The sequence below is a fragment of the Prinia subflava genome, chromosome Z, assembly GCF_021018805.1.
Source record: "Prinia subflava isolate CZ2003 ecotype Zambia chromosome Z, Cam_Psub_1.2, whole genome shotgun sequence".
NCBI classification, from domain to species: domain Eukaryota; kingdom Metazoa; phylum Chordata; class Aves; order Passeriformes; family Cisticolidae; genus Prinia; species Prinia subflava.
This window is the reverse complement of record NC_086283.1, coordinates 3,677,494-3,696,405: the sequence shown is the minus strand read 5'-3', so window position 1 is coordinate 3,696,405 and position 18,912 is coordinate 3,677,494. Positions and strand designations below refer to the sequence as shown.

At 36.1% G+C, this 18,912-nt stretch overlaps 1 protein-coding gene across 1 annotated transcript in view; it reads right to left on the bottom strand.

The window, feature by feature from the left end:
* Positions 1-18,912, bottom strand: part of LOC134564110 (F-box/WD repeat-containing protein 7) — a 177,495-nt gene that overhangs the window by 89,796 nt on the left and 68,787 nt on the right. Inside the window, exon 2 of the mRNA XM_063422750.1 lies at positions 11,305-11,862. Coding sequence (XP_063278820.1) covers positions 11,305-11,793 — 489 coding nt within the window. The 5' untranslated portion in view covers positions 11,794-11,862. The remainder of the gene's footprint in view (positions 1-11,304; positions 11,863-18,912) is intronic.

The window sequence follows — 18,912 nt, the reverse complement described above, 5'->3', positions numbered from 1 at the left end:
ATACCATTTAACTATATGTAATATTATATCAAAAGTTGTACCATACAGAGTCAAGGCACATGAATTTTTTAAAATGTAAAACACGTTTTATAATAATTTGGTGAATTCCTAAATTCATTTGACTGAGAGAGAATGGGCAGAAGTCTCACAAATTTTGCATGAATAAAGACAGCATCTTTATTAACCACACTATGGGAAAAAAAGGGAGAAGATGTTTGTGACAAAAAAAAAAAAAAAACAAAAAAACCACATTTATAGAAGCTTCTGTTTTAGGTTTTACAGGGATTTTTATAATAGAAATTTCACCAATAAACCAAACTGCAAAACATTCACATAAACAAAACATAATAGCTCCTCTACTACACAAGCACAGCTGCATGCACAGATGAGACACCGTGCACTAGAAAAGAAAACAGTTTATGTGTTAAAGATCATCATTTGTGGATGGACATTAGATGCTGTCTGTTCAAACATTTGCTGAGACAGCTTGGAAATTTTGTTTTTAAGCATTCTGCCTGTTCAGAAATCATTAAACTAGCAGAGAAATTGACATCGTCTGGTTTATCTCCTTATACTCAAGAATCTATAAAGGTATGTAAATTCCTTCACTGTGCATAGTTTGTTGAATAGCCACATGTTCTGCAGATAATGAAAAGCCCTACAGAAATAAAGGACATACTGTAATCTGCAAAATAGCTCTGACTGAAAAACATACCAGGAAAAAATGTTAGTCCTGCAGCAGGTGTTAAACTTAGTTTTGGTCTTCAGATCAGTTTCTAGTCCTCCAGCTCCCTAAGCTAATTTCAGATCCCATGATTTTATAAGTATAAACATCAGCAAATGGAAGAAGTTTACTAATCATAACTTGTCTTTTTTAAACATACACTTCAAATTCATAACCAACCATTTGGGAAAGGATGTATCAATAAAACTGAAAACTAACTCACTAGCAAAAGTTTTACTTTCTTCACACATTGATTCACCATTTGCACTAAGTTTTATAACTACTAATACCAACTTCAGTTGAGCTTCAAAAGGAGAAGCAGTTTAAAACAGACAGGGCAATAGCAGCTAGTGATAAATGCTCAAAAAAATACAGCTGTATCACTACAGACTGGAAATATTTGGGCTAACAATCACATCAGGCAATAGCATGTGCCACATAGTGAAGAATAACATAAGGAACAAATGGCATATTTAAGTGGGGCAGAGCTCCCAAATGTATTTGTTTGACAAGTCACATATTCCAATAGAGTGAATATACTGAAAGGATTTTGAAGCACATTTGCATGATTTCTACTTCATAATATTGTTGTCATGTAATTGGTGAGTTGAAATAGTCCTACTGCACATTTCTTTCTTTCTTTCCTTTCATTTTGACAACAAAGATGCAGAGCAAAAACCATGTGGTGCTGAATCAACATTGATTTCAAAGTCTATGAAAAAGTATGGGACAACAAGATGCTGCTTCATGTAGTTATCCTGAAGGCATCAATTTAATTTATTCTACATAAAATAAACTGATATGGAAGTTTGAATAACATATGCAAGTGCCTCCCCAACATTTACATTTAGGGATCAATGCCTAAGCCAAGCAACCAAAGGATAACTCAAGTATTTGCCCTGTTTCTGCACTCCCCTTGCCCAAGGTGGCTGGCAATTTCCTACTTTAGGAAACTGAACAATCAACCAACATAGCTAAAAAAGAATTACATGTATCTTCAGGAGAACATACTGGACATGTCTGGTAAGAACCACCAGGAAGTGGAAGGTGTATGCCCTGACTGGCTTCACTGCAAAGAAAGGGCAGTTGGATATTGTCAGACACCTCTACAGCGCAAACTGGCACAATCCAAAGCTCTGTACATTTATTTTCCAGCATGGCTAGTTGAGGCAAATCTCTTGCCTGGAGTTTAAAGACTGACCTTAATTATGGACATGGAAGTAGAAAATTGCTTGTGTTATACTCAGCTAGGACTTCAGTCTAGTAAACAATTGCTGCCATGAGAAACTAAATCAGCACTACCTCTTTCTACATTAAAAAAAAAAGGCGCAACTTTCTGCAGTGAAGGGAAAAGAGAAAATCAATTAAAATCTACTTATTAAATAGAATTTTGTAGTCCAAACTATGACCCAAACTTTCAGAATCAATGTTTCCTGTTAAACTACCTTTCTTTATTCCTTCCCAGGCACTAAGATTCTTGATTTTACTCTCTATACAGAATTCCTTACTTAACAAATTATATATATTAGAACTGTCCTTTAATTGTTGTAATATTTGTAAAAATCATACTGAAAAGTGGTAAGACCCCCTACATAAAGGAAAAAAAACCCTAGAATTTATTATAAATCCCTTTAATTTGATGGTGACACGTTAACATAACAGTCAAACTTAATTACTAAATATTTCAAGAACTTTGCATGAGAAAGCTGAACTAGATAGCAAAGTTCTTAGATAAGCCACAAACTCTATTAGTAATAACCACATTACTACAAACATAGCCCACATATCTATTAGCAAACTTGAAGATCCACTTACAGAGTAGGAAAAATCAGCAGAGCAGCAATTATGTAACACATTAGTTTTATGTACAAGTGAAAGTGTAGGAAAATTCTACTTAGAAAATGCCAAAGTATAGCTAAACCTCTACAAGCCTTGAGCAGCAAATGAAATCCTAAATTAACACACCCAAGTAAAAGCATAGGAAGTTAAAAGTACTTTTCAAACAAAACACTGGTATTTGTAGAAAAGCATGCTGCAGGTTAGTAAAGTCGGAGAAATAACTTGCTATCTACAGAGAAACAAAGAATCTGCATTCCTTCCATGGATGCTTTAATATTTAACAAACTGCATCTAATGACAGTTGTGTAACCTTTTCAAATGATCCTGCATGCTTGGAATGATTAGCACTAAACTATGGGGAATATAAATGAGAGAGAAATCAAAGGTTAGAAGTGTTGATTTATATTAATATCCAAGTATGAGTATTTCAAAAGTTATTACCGCCCAATACAAAAAACAGGGCTCAATATCAGGAAAGTAAAAAGAAAATATATTTTAAAACAACAAAATTTGCTGGAAAATAACTAACCTGTCATGGTAATGCAAAAGTAATTTTGACTGGCAGCTATGAATCACAGAGCTATTGCAAGGGACCTCTGGAGATCATCCAGTCCAATTCTCTGCTAAAGCTGGTTCACCTAGACCAGGTTACACAGGATTATGTCCAGGCAAGTTTTGAGTATTTCCATAGAATGAGACTCCACACGCTCTCTGGACAACCTGTTCCAGTGCTGTCACCCTCAAAAGAAAGTTTTTCCTCATTTTCAGACACAACTTGCTGTGTTTCTGTTTGTGCGCATCACCCCTTATTCTGTCACTGGGCACCACTGAAGAGCTATCTGGCCCCAATATCTGAACACCTGCCCTTAAGGCATTTGTATGCCTTGACAAGATCCCCCTCAATTAAAAACTAGAATCATAGGAAGAAACAAGAGAAAAAAGTCAATGCTTTTTTGTTACCTTTTTCAACAATCAGAGCAATTTTTATGTGTAGCCTTTCTCACACAGCTTTAGGCAAGTTATTACGTAATAGTTTAAAACCCTTGAAAGCATTAACTGAAAGGCATGAGGAATCTACAAAATCCTTGCAAAAAACTATTCTCTTTTTGTAGTATGAAGTTTTCTTCTCTTTTTCCTGTGTACTCAGAGCAGAGAACTATACATCATAGTCTCTTAACACAAGCCATCTGAAAATAAGTTTAATACTTGTTCTTTTAAAGGAAATATTCCTACACCATTTCCTATACTGGAAACATATTTCTTGACAAATGAAAAATACCAAGTCCTTTTGCTCCAGTTACATTTATTCCCTACACTTAAAAAACATGCTTCGGGCTTTTAGCTGCAGGAGCAAGGAAAGCCTTTGCAAAGGAACACCTCACAAGCCTGCATAGGGCTGCAGCAAAGCAATAGCAGCCCCTCTGCTGCTCAGAGAAGGAGAAAGATCATTAATACAGACAAACCACCCCCCACCAACACACACTTCAACTTCTGCCTAATTCCATGCACTCCCTGTACACACACACACACAGAAATCTGCTCCCAAGGATCAGCATTTCTGTAATCATCTTTGATTCTCCCTTATTCCCCTATGCTGCTTTTAGTTTATCAATAATTCTGACAGTAACTGCAGAGCAGCAATTTCACACAGGAGTCCTTTTCACTTCATATTTGCACAAAGCACCAAATGCAATCTTAGGTTTCCTCCTTAGTTTAAAAAATCATTGCTGTCTTTCCACACAAGGCCAAAATCCCCTGAAAAAATAAATCCTTCTTATCTTTGTGGCTCTACATACAAGCTTAGACCAGGCACCTGCAGCAAAAAACTCTATTGCAGCCTGCACTATTTAAGAGCTGAGAGCTCTGTAAGTGAACAGAGCTTTAGATTTGTCCCAGAACTGAAGAGATGGGTTATTTAAGATGTAAGGGACAGGTTTTCCTGTGGTACATCCTCTTCCAGCCCCACCCAAGTTAATCCAGCTTATCTGCTGCATCTTCCCTTCCTCCACTCTCCCACATCAATAAACAATCAAGAAGAGGCACTCCTGAACAGCACCATTACTCACACACACTCTCTCTTGTGACTTACAGCCAAATAGATAGTATAGTATAAAGTATGGGAGAGGATGCTGCAATCAAAGTACACTGATTTTACACAAAAATTAAACTCCTTCTCAGCCTTTACCACTGGTGTTTGTAATATATGTTATCTATTAAATGTATCCATTAAAAACCCCATCTTATTACCTTTAGTAATGATGCAAATGCTAACATGTGATGACTTCTGAAAGAGTATCAAATTAGGTTTTGTGGTTGTAGAAGCAATTATACAATAATTTTTCATCTTCATTTTCACTGTTTTTTGTTTCCTTGGAAGCTCTGCTAACCAAGAAGACAATCACAACCCATAATTCTGCACCAAGCAAACCTGCATCTGAAGAGGAGACTAATTAATGAACTTATTGGAGGGTTCTGCACACATGAATGCCTGATCCCTTATGAGAAGTCACCAGAACAATCCAAACAGTTAACACAGAAGTAACACTTCACATTCATACAAACTAATTTGCAAGTTTTATGACCGCCTTAATAGAAGAAAAGGAAATAAATTATGAAGTGGGGGTTGCTGCAAAGATTCTTGTTGAACAGTGCCTGTTATCCAGAAGAATAAAGCATCTCACGTAAATGGGCTCAAACATTCCTTCAGAAATCCCTCCAGACAAGCACAGCAGACAAAAGTGTTTTCTGAAACCCCAAGCAAGAAAAATCACTACATACCAGCTAACAATCTTCCTGCTCCACCTGCTCACTTAGATTTTAAAATTCAGGTCCTTACATAATATATTTCACTCCTGTTGGTCTGATAACAAGTAGCTATTTTGCCTACAACATAGAAATCTGTGCCAATATTTGCTGGAAATAATGCAGGTAATGCTTTTCATGAATTTATGTGTTTAACTTTTTTTCTAGTGGTTATTTCCTAACTGCAGTGGTTTCAACATTAGAGACATTTAATATTAAAATTATTATGTACTGTTGAATTTTAGATAAATAAAAACTAATTGAACAAAGTTAAATTTGTAGCAGCTTGCATACAAGTGATCATTACATTTTCTCCACAAAATCAATTCCTCGTCAAACCCAAACCAGAGATGATTGAACCTGTAAATTACTGTGGCTGTTTAGAAACAATTTCTAAGATAATCAAGAAGTCAATGCTTCTCTAAATATGAAAAGCTTGCAGCAGTTCAAGATAAACAAGTCATCTTAATGGGAACAAAAAACATCAATTAAAAACAAAATATTTAAGTATATTGAAGTCATTAATATTTTAAAATTATGCAACTAGGAGTTTCAGGAACAGTTATGCAAACAAAGTCAAAAAACTGGAACAAGTTAAAGATTGTATGTATTATGATCAAAGTATTTTTAAGAAATAGAACAATCAAAATAATTAAAAATATCAAATAAACCTAATAATTTACAGGAAATAAACTTGGAAAAGCAAACAGTACAACCTAGATAACACTATGGTGAAGCCCAGTAGAAGAGAAAATAATGCACTGGTTGACATAAAATAAGATTATAGCATTGATGACATTTTCTTCCACAAAATCAAGCTGGTATCACCTCTGTCATAAAAACCAAATTTGATAAACATAAAATATTGCTGGCACGATATGTCTGTCAGTACTACAATTTCAAGAGTATGAGCACAGATAGACAATTTAAATCTCAAGTAAGCAAGAATAATAATTTACATGAGCTACTTCACAGTGATGGCAACTCACAGTAATACATTCTTGTCCTTGCATTGCCACATAATCCCACATGTAGAGGGATAGAAGTGTTTAAATGCAATTGCTATGAAATATGGGATGTAAGAGTATTTGATTGCTTATGTTGTGATTAATTGTTACCCAACAGAACTCAATTAATACAAAGACATCACAGAGCACTGGAAATGGATGTCACAAATGCAATGCAATCAGTGAAGAATCAGCATCAAGAACATGTTTTTGTCAGACTGCTATATATTTTCACATATATATGTTTTTATATATTTATATATATTTATATAGATCTATAAAGCTGTCTTTTGCTATTTAGTATTTTTAAAACAGATATGACAACATTTGACAAGACACAGATCAACTGGAGTAAAAAGTAACAAACAGTAAAGGATCTGACATGTGAGAAAACTCTGGTCACTTTAATACAACTGAGCATCAGTTCTGTAGGTACAAAGGACATAGGCAAACCTTACAGAACAGAAAGCTCTCTGAAAAAGGCTTGCATCATATTAGACAAATCAGTCAAAACATGAAATCCTAAAGTATGGAGTTATTTGATATATAAATAGGTAAGTACGTTGCATAAACAAACTTTAACTGTCCTTGGCACAGCAACTACTCAGTTTTAATCGCAGTTCTGATATCAAAGAATTATTTAGGTTGGAAAAGGTCTCATAAGATCAAGTGCAACCATAAATCTAATACTACTACAAGTCAACCACTAAACCATGTCCCTAAGTGCTACCTCTACATGTCTTTTAAATACCTCCAAGGATGGTAATTCAACCACCTCCCTGAGGAGCCTGTTCCAGTGTTTGACAACCCCTTTCCAGAAGGAGTGTATCCTAATATCCAATCTGAATCTCCCCTAGTGTAACTTCAGGCCAATTCCTCTTGTCCTATTGCTTGTCATCTGGGAGAAGAGGCCAACCCATGGCCTCACCTGGCTACAGCCTCCTTTCAAGTATTTGTAGACAGTAATAAGGTCTCTCCTGAGCCTCCTCTGTGCTAAACAATACCAGCTCCCTCAGCTGCTCCTCACAGGACTTGTGCTCCAGATCCTTCTCAACTACAATGCCCTTCTCTGGACTCTTTACAGCACCTCAATGTCCTTCCTGTAGTGAGGCCCCAACCTGAACACAGGATTTGAGGTGTGGCCTTCACCTGTGCCAAGTATAGGAGGATGATCACTGCCACGGTCCTGCAGGTCACACTGTTGCTGATAGAGACCAGGATGCCTTTGGCTGTTTTGGGCACACCCTGGCTCATGTTCAGCTGCTCTCCAGCAGCACCCCCAGCACCTTTTCTTCTGAGAAGCTCTCCAGCCACTCCGCCCAAGCCTCTAGCATTTTATGTAGCTGATGAGAGCCAAGAGTAGGATCTGGCCTTTGGCCTTGTTGAGCCTCATACAATTGGCCTTGGCCCATAATCCAGCCTGTCCAGAGTCCCCTGTGGAGCCTTCCAGCCCTCAAGGAGATCAACACACCCACCCAACTTGATGTCACCTGCAAACTGACTGAGGGTGCACTCCATCCTCTCATACAGGTTGCTGATCAAGATATAAAGACATCTGTGATTCCATCTGGTGTTCCAACACCAGAGTGCTCAGAGAAGTATCATAACAAGAACAAAAAATAGAAAAATATGCCCAATGGACACATTGTCCTTAATATTTACTTTTAAGATATCTTTTAGGGAAGAACTTGCTTGCTTAACATATGGGGAGAAAAAGCCACATTTGTTAAGCAGCTCTTCAATACAATATGAAAATAAAATATTTTATTCAGGAAATCATGAAAGGTAACCACATGGATGTGGTGTTGGTGAATGCATTGAAGTCTCTCCCGAACCACTGGTCTTCTCATTTCAAGTGCCCATGCCCTTTACTCACATCTTCACAACATTATGGCAGCAGCTATATCAGTTATTTGCACAGAGCAGTAGTATGAGGCTAAAAAAAATTTTATATCTGTTTTCTAAACATCATATAAAGCATGAGTACCTATAAAAATTACTTTCATATATAAATATAATAGGGTTTATGCTTATGATGCTGTCTATTAGGTAAGACACAGCATGCTTGCTGCTACTAAGGTGACTATCAGCAAATCCAAACAGGGTACACCGTGGTGTTATGGGGGAAATATGACATTTCCTTCCTTAGCCACGCAGGATTCGGCAGGTCAACAAACAAACAAAAAAAGTTGAATTAGAGAAAGACTTTATTCAGTAGTTTATGAGGAAAGGAAGAAAAAATAGAAGGACAAAGAACAGAGATATTAAAAAACTAAGATGAGCTGCACAACACCTACAGTAGTTGCAGTTTGTTCAGTCTCACTATTATCTCTTGGTATTTGGTAGTGGTAAAAGTGTGCTGCCCATATGTTCAAGCAGAACAAACTGTGTTGCATCAGGAATGCCTCCGAGGAGCCAGGTTTACATCTGACACACAAACATGTAGTAGAGCATTCAGCCATCACTGCCTATAATGTGGCACAAAGCAAGTTTCATAGAGTACAGCACACAGCAGGGTAATTCAGCCAGAGTTATGAGAACTGTAACTACACTACAGTGTAAACACTGAGAAACATGTCTGAAAAGCTAAAAATAAGTCCACCAGGTTCAAGTCTCCTAGGATGACTCTAACCTCAACAGATAGAAGCAGAAACCACTTGTAGATATAGCTGACATGTCTGCTAACACTTCCTTTTCTTCTCAAAAGCAGCATATTAATTAGTCATGTTTATTTTTACTCTGGTAATTCATTCATGTTCTCACAGACGTATTTCCACAACAATTTGTAACACAGAATGTGCTCCTCTGGTTAAATATTGATTTATTAATGAATTGGCAACATTAATGTTGCGTGTTCTTGTTCCTAATGTGTAACCATGGTGCTGAGCAGTGCCAGCTCAAGCAGCTTTCTAACCTGTGATGATACCTCAGGTACACAGTTGAAACTTCCTGAAACAGAGCTGCATCATGAAAATATTCCGAGTATGGTTTGATACCTGGCTGCCCAACAATTCTTGCAGAAGCACAGCCTGGGGACAGAGCACAGACAAAAATGGCCAGCCCTGCACTGAATATGCAGAGCAACTATGAGATAACACAGAAATTTTGCATCTGTACAAAGATCTTTCAGACACCCTCCTTCAGGTTAAACCGGCTTGTTTCAGTTCATGTTAAATATGCCTCAAGAAAAGAAAGAAAAAGCTCTATTTATTGTTGAAGTCAATTAAAAAAGCTTCAGAACTGGTCACCGTTGAAAATTATGCTCTTCTCTGTACTGTTTGAGTATAGTTATTTACAAAGCACTTCAACAAGATTCCAATTTAGAGACTTTAAAACATATTTTTGAGTATAAGAATTTCCTGCATTAAATATTGTCCATACTGGATACAAGCTGTTATATGATACTCAGTAAAACACACTAAATACTAAACATACTAAAGGAAAACCTATACGTTGAAATAAAACCAAGGATTTCACTCCAAATTAGAAAACCTTCAAGAGTAGAATTACAAATATAAAGACTTTATTCAGTAGTTGATGAAGAAAGGAAGAAAAAATAGAAGGACAAAGAACAGAGATATTAAAAAACTAAGATAATATTAAAAAATTAAGATGATATTAAAAACTCATGAGAAAACATGACAACTTTCCAAAAATCAAAAATGGTAGCTGAGATACTTTAAACATGTAAGTGAATTGCCTACTATCGTTATTAACAAAAACATCACTGTAGATTTCAGAAACAAATGTTCACCTTATTTACCTGTCCAGGTGCATCTTCAAGACTGATTATCCATCTCTATACATTTATGCTTATACTTAACCTGTTAACTTACATTAACTGACGTTTCTTGCACCTTTGATTTCTTTTAGGTCAGGTTTTATCATTTTTTATGGTAAAATTTAAACATTTGAGGAAGTTTCATTTTCTGAAAGGTGAGAGAAGGCTAGGTGCTCTATTAACAATTAATGAGTAAGGAAAAGAAATTAGTCCATAGACCCAGGAAGAACATTCTTCCAAAAGAACACTGGCTTGCTTCTCTTTCTTACTAGTCAATACCACTGCTTTCATTATTTTACTGCTCCTAAGAGTTAATGGAAATCCTCCTTCCCGAAGAACTTGGAAAATACAGTGAACTACAAATGTACATTGCAGTACATTTGTACTGTACAGTACAGTACTGTACAGTAACCCAATAATTTATTTTAGTATTTCTAAAATTATGAGTATATAAATTTCTAAATATATGAGTATATAAATCTAAATATGTAAGTGATGTAAGTAGAAATAAATGTCTGAAGATTGATTTCCAGATCCTTATTGCAAATCTGAAGTTTTCAACAACCAGCATACGGGTCCAAGGTCCTCGCAGCAGGATAGATACCATAAGATATTGCGCAATACTTCCTAACTGAATGACTGGCTATCACACTTTTTTTAACCCATATTTTGTCACAGATCTCAGCAGGCCAGCAGGTAGAACTTCATGTTTCTATAATATTCCACCCTACTTTCTCATTATAACGTTTTCACCTAAATGAACTAGACCTTTCTGAGAACACAACACATGTACAATTGCTTACCTTCCCTTCTAGCCCACTTGGAGAAGGAAAATATCATAAATAATGCCAGGAGGGTCTTACATAAAAATATTTATAAAGAAACATCTTGGTATTTTGGCCATAGTCATCAGAATGGTATTCCTTAAAATACATAGGGATATCTGCTCATGTCAAATGCATGCAAATATTTTTATTATTAACAGCTAAAACAGCATAGTTTTCGTGGACTACAAAAATTCTTCACTATAAACTCTTTAGGAAATAAAATCTTTGCTTCATTGTAAAACTTTAGTTTATGCTAAATATGCAATTTTTTCCAAAATCTAAAGTTAATGAGGACTAAGAGCACAAAAAAATGTAGCTTCTCACCTTTGTCTTCACATAGAATGGCGATGACTGGTGAATGGGCAAGTCCATGAGGCTATTGGAATTTGTGACACTATTACTGTTAGCATGTTCATCTTCTCTACTGCTGTCATCAGACTGATCAAAATCATCACTGTCCTGGTCCATTTCCTCCTCCTCTTCCACCTCCTCCTCTTGATCACCAGCATGTTCATCGTCATCTTCCTCTTGGTTACAAGTGGAATCTTCATCCACTGTAGTAAGTCTATTATTATTTTCTTCTAACTGTTCCTGCTGAGACTCATGCCTGTCATCAAATCCAGGTTCTTCTCCTCCTATCTCCCCATTCCTCCCGATGTGCTGCTCCTCTTGTTGTCGTCTTTGCTGCTGCTCCTCCTCTTCTACGACCCGGTTCATCTGGTCCTCATCTACTTGGCTTGAGGAAGCATTACCTCGAAGAGATCCACCAGTTCGTCTCCTCTTGCTGCCCACAGAGAGCAGTTCCTGATTCATTTCCAAAAGCCAGCTTGCTACTTCTTGGACCTTGGCTAGGCTATCTGAAGATGCAAATGCTTTCACATTCTAAGGAGATAAAGAAAAAGTGGAAAATTACTTTTTTTATTAGATAAAGATGTAAACTCTATTTCATTGTATCATTCCTGGCAACTAAAAACTTCCAGGAAACAAGGAATAATTTCTACTTGACACACAACTAGAAAACCTCAAAAAAACTGCAGGCAACTTTCTAGTAAGATAATTAATTACTTGTTCTGTCAAACAGTCTGATCATAGCCTCCTTAAGCACCAGATTCTGCAAAATTCAGAACTAATTGCCTTTCTAGAGAATCCACAAGAATCATTAACATTCAAGTTAACGGAAGTTAGAAGTATGTGATCTTATTTGCAAAAAATTGTACACAGATCAAGTGGCATTTATTTTCCCTCTCATTTGATTATAAACTTTGTATATTATTCAAAAAACAATTTGCTTTTGGTTTCATGCATTAAGAGCAGCATATTTTCAGATATAGTTGAAAGCTTCCCTTCTTGTTATTCGAATTTCCTTTTAGATAAGCAAAGAAGAGAATACCCAATAAAGAATACAGCCTTATCACTGTGAAGTCTTAAACTGGCCAGAGAGATGCCCAGTGGTCAAAAGTAGGCATCACTAGGCAACCTGTGTGGCCTACAAATGGCACATACCTCACCTGGGAAAACAATGACTTTTAGTAATAAAATTGTCCAAAGTCCAAGAAGCTACAATAATTGTTAAATGAGTCTCTGAGATGTTAAGAAAGACCAAAGTTAGGTACATTTTAATAGAAACTGAAAAATACTAATGCAATTTCCAAATTATTCATGCATTCAGCTACCCATGTGCCTCCAAGCAACATATAAGAACAAGGGCTATAACACAGACTAATTCATTATTAAAGTTGGTATCAGATTTCCAGCTACATAGCCTTTGAGGCTGGCACATCCAGACTCTGGTTTCCCTAGATTCAAGCAATGTGTTGAGTAGATGAAGTCAGACACAACTCAACAAGTAATTAGATTCACAGGCTATGAAAGCAGTACATGAAAATGCGTGCAGAGAGAAATTAGCTTTGTCATTGTGAATAGAGCCACTGCCCTTGGGAGCGCACAGCCCACCCCACAGACTCAGCAGGCCACACTGTGAGAGATTCAGAAAGCACAACACCACCAATACTGGGTGGGAGCACAACTTCTGAGTCTCCTTGGAGCAGGAGCAGTAAAGGATATTTCCACGAGTACTTAGTCACAGGTTGAAACCCCATCACCTTCTCCCTTTTTTAAAGTCACCTATCTCTTACAGTTTTGTGGGGGTTTTTGTGGGTTTTTTTGGGGGGGTTGGGTTGTGTTTTGTTGTTGTTTGTTTGTTTGTTTTCTCTAAGAGAAATGTTTTCATATAACATCTTTCCCCAAAGCTCAGAAACCTTAGCATGTGGGAGTGATGTTTAATAACATTTAACATTTCATACAAAGTCAAATTTAGTTGCATATATCATCTGACGGTAACACAACTTACATATCAGGCTTGCTACACAGTTTGGGCATTATGAATGAAACAATACTACACTTTATTTTCTCAACTTGGAAATCTGAAGAACTAAATAATGTAAAAATCAGTAGTTAAAAAAAAACAACACCTAAAAAAAAAAAAAAAAAAAAAACAACCAAACCCACACTAAAAAAACCACACCTGACCAAGAGGCTTAAAACTGTTCAACCTAGAAATTCTAGTTTCCACTCCAAACGTTTCTCTAAGTAGCTATGAGTGTAGCTGAAAAGTTTAATTGCATTTTTTCAGTATCAGCAGCATTAGATATGCAATTACTGGTTTAGTATGTGCTTGATAAAACTGCAAATGCTGCATTTGTTTCAATAATTTAATACATACTTCCAATTTGTATCTGTAAGCAACCAATATAAAAGGTCAGCTTTGAAACATTAAAGTAATCAAATGCAAGAATATGTTAAATGTTTAAGTGACAAAAATATCATTGTTGTTACTGTTATTATACCCAGATGAAATTCCAGTCAATTAAAAATGTACACTAGTGCTAGTAAATATTTTTAATTATTCCTACATTTTTGTGTGACCATCAGTTCATGAAATTAGCTTTAATCATTAGTGGTTTCCATTTAACTCTGCATTTGCATAGATAAACTCAACTTGTTTTTTCAAGAAGCCTGTAAAATACATTATCAAAATTTAATTACAAGCAGTGAGACATCAGAAATCATCAGTATGCAGAGAGGTGATGCATTTGCTAAAGAACAGATGGATGTACATTTTCTGAAAAATATGAAACATTAAAGCTGCCTTCTGTCATGTAAGTGCTTTCAGAATTAGCTACTGTCAGCTAATACACAAGATACAATAATTTCCATATATAAGGTAGACAAGGAATAAGTAAGAATTACTATTTTGCAGGAAGAAGTGTATTTACAAATCAATTTTGAGAGAACTAAAATTATGTGTTTTCAGTTAGTACTACACTGTCTCTTTCATTTACACAGTCGAAGATCAAAATTACTCAAATCAACTAAAAACCGGAAGAACCACTGAGGAAAGCTGTTGCTTTTCCTGTCTTGGACCACAAATATTTTTTTCCAGACAGACACCAAAACATAGCAATGCAAGTGGCAAGACTTTGCATAAACATGCAAAACTCATTAAACTTGGTCAATGAACCTAACTTGGCAACTGCCAGGCAAGTTTCTTAACACCTGCATTGTACAGGGAAACAAAATACAAGAAACCCCTAAGGAAAACTGAAGTCTCTAGACTGATCCAAACTAAACTTAGAGCTGATGAAGGTGTCCCACGCCTCTATTGATGACTGCATGCAGCCCTCATCTCTATTGAATATTAAATGCTGTTTAAGCATAACTCCTCAGCTTTAACCATTACATTTTCACAGAAGATAGATTTTAAAAATAAATATAAACAACATTTGCTCAAAACAAGAAATGCTAAGCAATACTAGGAGGTTGAAGGGAAAACTGCTCAGGGTTATCTGCCACAACAGGTTGTATTCTGCACTGCGAGGATGACCACTTCGCTTCCTGCTTTACTGCTGAAATATCTCTATCCTGCTAATACAGATAAAAAAGTAATTAAATATTTTTACCTATAAACTCACATAACTATGGGAAAATGAAACTTCTATCAGTACTGCTTGTTTTTATTTTTCCATTTTTATCATTTGAAACTGTAAAGAAAAAAGGAAATGAGGCAGATGTAAAGAGGTGGAGGTTGGGGAGTGGTGGGGTTTGTTTTTCAACAAAATATAACAGATTGTGAAAATGTTTTAAAGAATTAACTTGGAAATTAATGTATTAGACTGACTTGGATACTAACCTAAGTACCATGACAGCATTTAGTGAAAAGACAGTGTAGCTACAGACACATGATTTATGGCCAGTGGATGGTCCTAGAACAAAGCTTTTGAGATTACAGGTGTAGTGGACTATTGAACTAACACAAGAACTTCTGTAGATACTTGACTAAATCTTAACACTGCAATATGGCTGAGTTTTTCATTGTGTTATTTAACTATGCAATATTGAATTGAGGTAAACTGAAAGCAAAACAGGGACATCCAACCCAAGCAAAGGATCTCCAGAGATTTCAACACTCAAATCTACCTTTTGAAAAAAAAGTATAAGATCCTTACAAGCACACTGTGGCCAAGAACAACACTGGTGCATTGGTCCTCACAAGAAAGCAGTGCAGCACTGTAGGGGCAGAGGTGCAACGCTGAGACAGAGCACCCACAGGATACCAGCTCTGGGGAGAGGAAATGATTTATTCCCAGACCTGCCCAGACTCACCCCAGCCCAAAATGACCCTCACGGCTGAGGCATACCTTGTGCTTTAATTTCACCCAGAACATGTAATGGGACAGCTGTGCTTCAACTCATTCTATTGGGCAGCAGGTGTGGATAATCAGGAATTAGGCTTTAAAAGGTGCACTAGATCCAAGCTCAAACTATCAGACAAAGCGCAAATACACCTAACAAGCCAGCCCATCTAAGGCCTGCTAAGCCCATTTGAAAAAATAGCAAGGAGATATAAATAAATAACAGAGTTAACACTGAGACTGTGAACCATATTTTACCAAAAAAAAAATAAAAAAAAAGTATTTGATTAATGGCCATGATGGCTGATGTTGCAAAACACTACAAGCAAGACATGTACATGATGTGTTAAAGAAAACAGTTAATATATTGTTCTGATGACTGGCTACACAGTTTGTATATGGGAAGGATTTTGAACAATAGATAAGTAACAAACCAAACAGCCAACACACAATAACTGAAATACAAAAATCAAATGAAGAATCTACCACCTTATTTTATGGGTTAGGGTTAGGAAAATTATTCTCATGCAAGGACTTAAAGAAGTTAAGATACTCCAGATAAAGCCACAAATTTAACTAAAATGATGAGCTTTAAATGAAAGCTACAGAATAATTTTGCTGCGCTATAAAAGGACAGCAACTATGATCAAAGTAATCACAAAACTGTGTTGAATGTTGAATACATTGCACAGATGAAGAAAATAAAAAACCCTCTGTATTTCATCAGCACATATGTTGATTAAAGCAAGACTGAAATAGATATTTTAAAACTTCCAGTAGCTTTTCTTCCAAATAACATACATCATTAACAATGTAATGTTAATGTCTCATTCTACAAGAACACATGCTTTTTCTAAGAATGATAAACTACTTCCTCTAGACATATACACCTCAAATCTTTCAGTCAATTCCATTATTTACAGCTTCAAACTCCAGAACAAAATAGCAGCTAAAAAGATTCTCTGCTCCTGCTTTACTGTTAACCTCCCAGCAGAGCTCTGACAACACTTAACAGCGCAGCACATGCAACATTTTGGTTGAATTAGAAATTATACTGCTCTTTTTTCATAATCTCAATATACTTTAATGATCAATTAATGTAGTTTATTCAGTGCAAAGTGGTCAAAGCAACAAACATTAAATGAAAGCGCTCCTCTAATTACTTACTTATGTCAAACATAAATTTGAGAGCAAACAAAAAAGCAGATTTAGTATTAATTAGATTTTTAAAACACCACAATTAAAGGTTACTATTTAAATTTAATTATGTCCAGCTGTATTTAATCTTCTTTTGCAGCCAGTTTTAATTATCTCCCTCTCTACTGAAATTCAGGCCCAACTTTCCATCTACCTGCTGAAGCTCTTCACCAAGTCCTGGTGTCCTGACCTCTCCTCCTGAATGTTTCTGAACAGACACTTACAGGTTTCCCACCACATACGATCTACTGTAAGATGTCTCTGCCTCCTGTTCACCTGCTTCTATTTAACCCCACAATCCTATTTCATCAGACTATACCCCTTCTCTCCCTATTTTGCCATCCAACTTACTTTTTTTTTCTCCCAGGACTGCCTCTGAACATAGCTCCCTCTCTAATCCCAGGCCTCAATTTCCCGATCCCCTTTAGCTTCAAGTCCTACTTTACAGTCTCACTTGGCTTTATTCTGATCCATTCCCCCCAGAAATCAAACGTATTTCATTAAAAAGGAGACAAATTCTGATAATACATGGGTAGTGAGAGCATGACAGAGCCATGTCTCTTGCTATCAGATATGGTGACAAACATACAGAAACCATTAAAAAGAAAACTTTGCTTTAACTCTGGGAATGAAAGACCTATCACATAATCCTACCCTCTTCTGGCACATAAAGTATTTAACACAGGACAAAATACGAAATAGCACACAAAACTCACTAGAGAATTAGAATACAAAAAGCAGTTTAGAAAATGAGTAAATGTTACAAGAATTTGTGTACATTTAGCAGTATTTAGGCTAAGTGGCTTGACAAATATCAGAGGTAGAGGAGAGATGAATAGACCTTTCATAAGTAACAGTTTAGAAAAAAGAGTCTGAGCTACAAATAGTCACATTCTTTAGATTACAATAAAGTATGTATGACCATACAACCATCTACAAGGTTCAGGCACACACAAACACAACTTGAATGTATTATAGCTCATATGGATTCCACAGATTCTCTCTGCAAAGCAAGAAGTCCATCAGCTCTTAATGCCTTAAACCAAAGGCCTTTTCTTTCCTTTGTGCATTCTCAAAACAAGGGCTGCTCTGGCTAAAACGAGATAATCTGAGTTGAAGTCATAGCAGTTTTTAATGCTCTAGCACAAAGAATCGGGCTATAAAATGTATTAATAGACACTTGATGTCCAAATTAAAGCAATCACCATATAAAAGGAAGAAAGAAACTAGGGGATTTTTCCTTCTACAAACACTTGTTTGTAAGTCATTAATGAGCTTAACTCTTGTATTTGTAACGTTTCAAAACATGCCTGCATTTTTCTTGTTTCAGAAAGAATATCATAGCAAATAATCAGTAAATAATGTCTCACAGAAGTTCTGCTTTTACCTCAAAACTTGACTCATGAGAAAATGAGAATCACTATGTAACACTGTAGCAAGGATGGGGTGGAGATAAGAGGAAATGTGAAAGTGACCCATGAGGAAATTGTTGAACAACTCCACCACACAGTAATAAGAAAATTGCATTTAAAAAACACAACCAAAACAAACCAAACAAAATCCAACCAATTTCAAGTCTTTTTCCTCAAAGCCTTATCTCAACTGACAAGTCATTAACACACCAGTACAGTGTTATTGTAGAAGTGGGGAGCTCAGGCTGCTTTATCAGGAACATTGTTCATCTTTCTTAGCTCCCTGAAAGGGAAGACTAACAGCAAAAGCACAAAAGTGACTCCTTCATTTTAATTTTGTGCTGTTACGTTTTCATCAAGAACAGTGAATGGATATAATGTAGAATAAACTCGCATTCCTTGGAAGATATCATAGGAGGCAACAATGCACAGTAGGAGGAGATCTCTACTATCACTAATCTTACTGTGTTCATATAAATAATTATGCTATTTTTAGTATTTATATTAATAATGACTGTTATGCAGAAGATGGCTGGTTTGTCTTTTCACTAAAAACTCTTTAAAGAAGAAAGATTAAGCTGTAAAATGTGACAAGTTAACTATGTGGAACTAATGAAAGGCTTCTCTCCTCT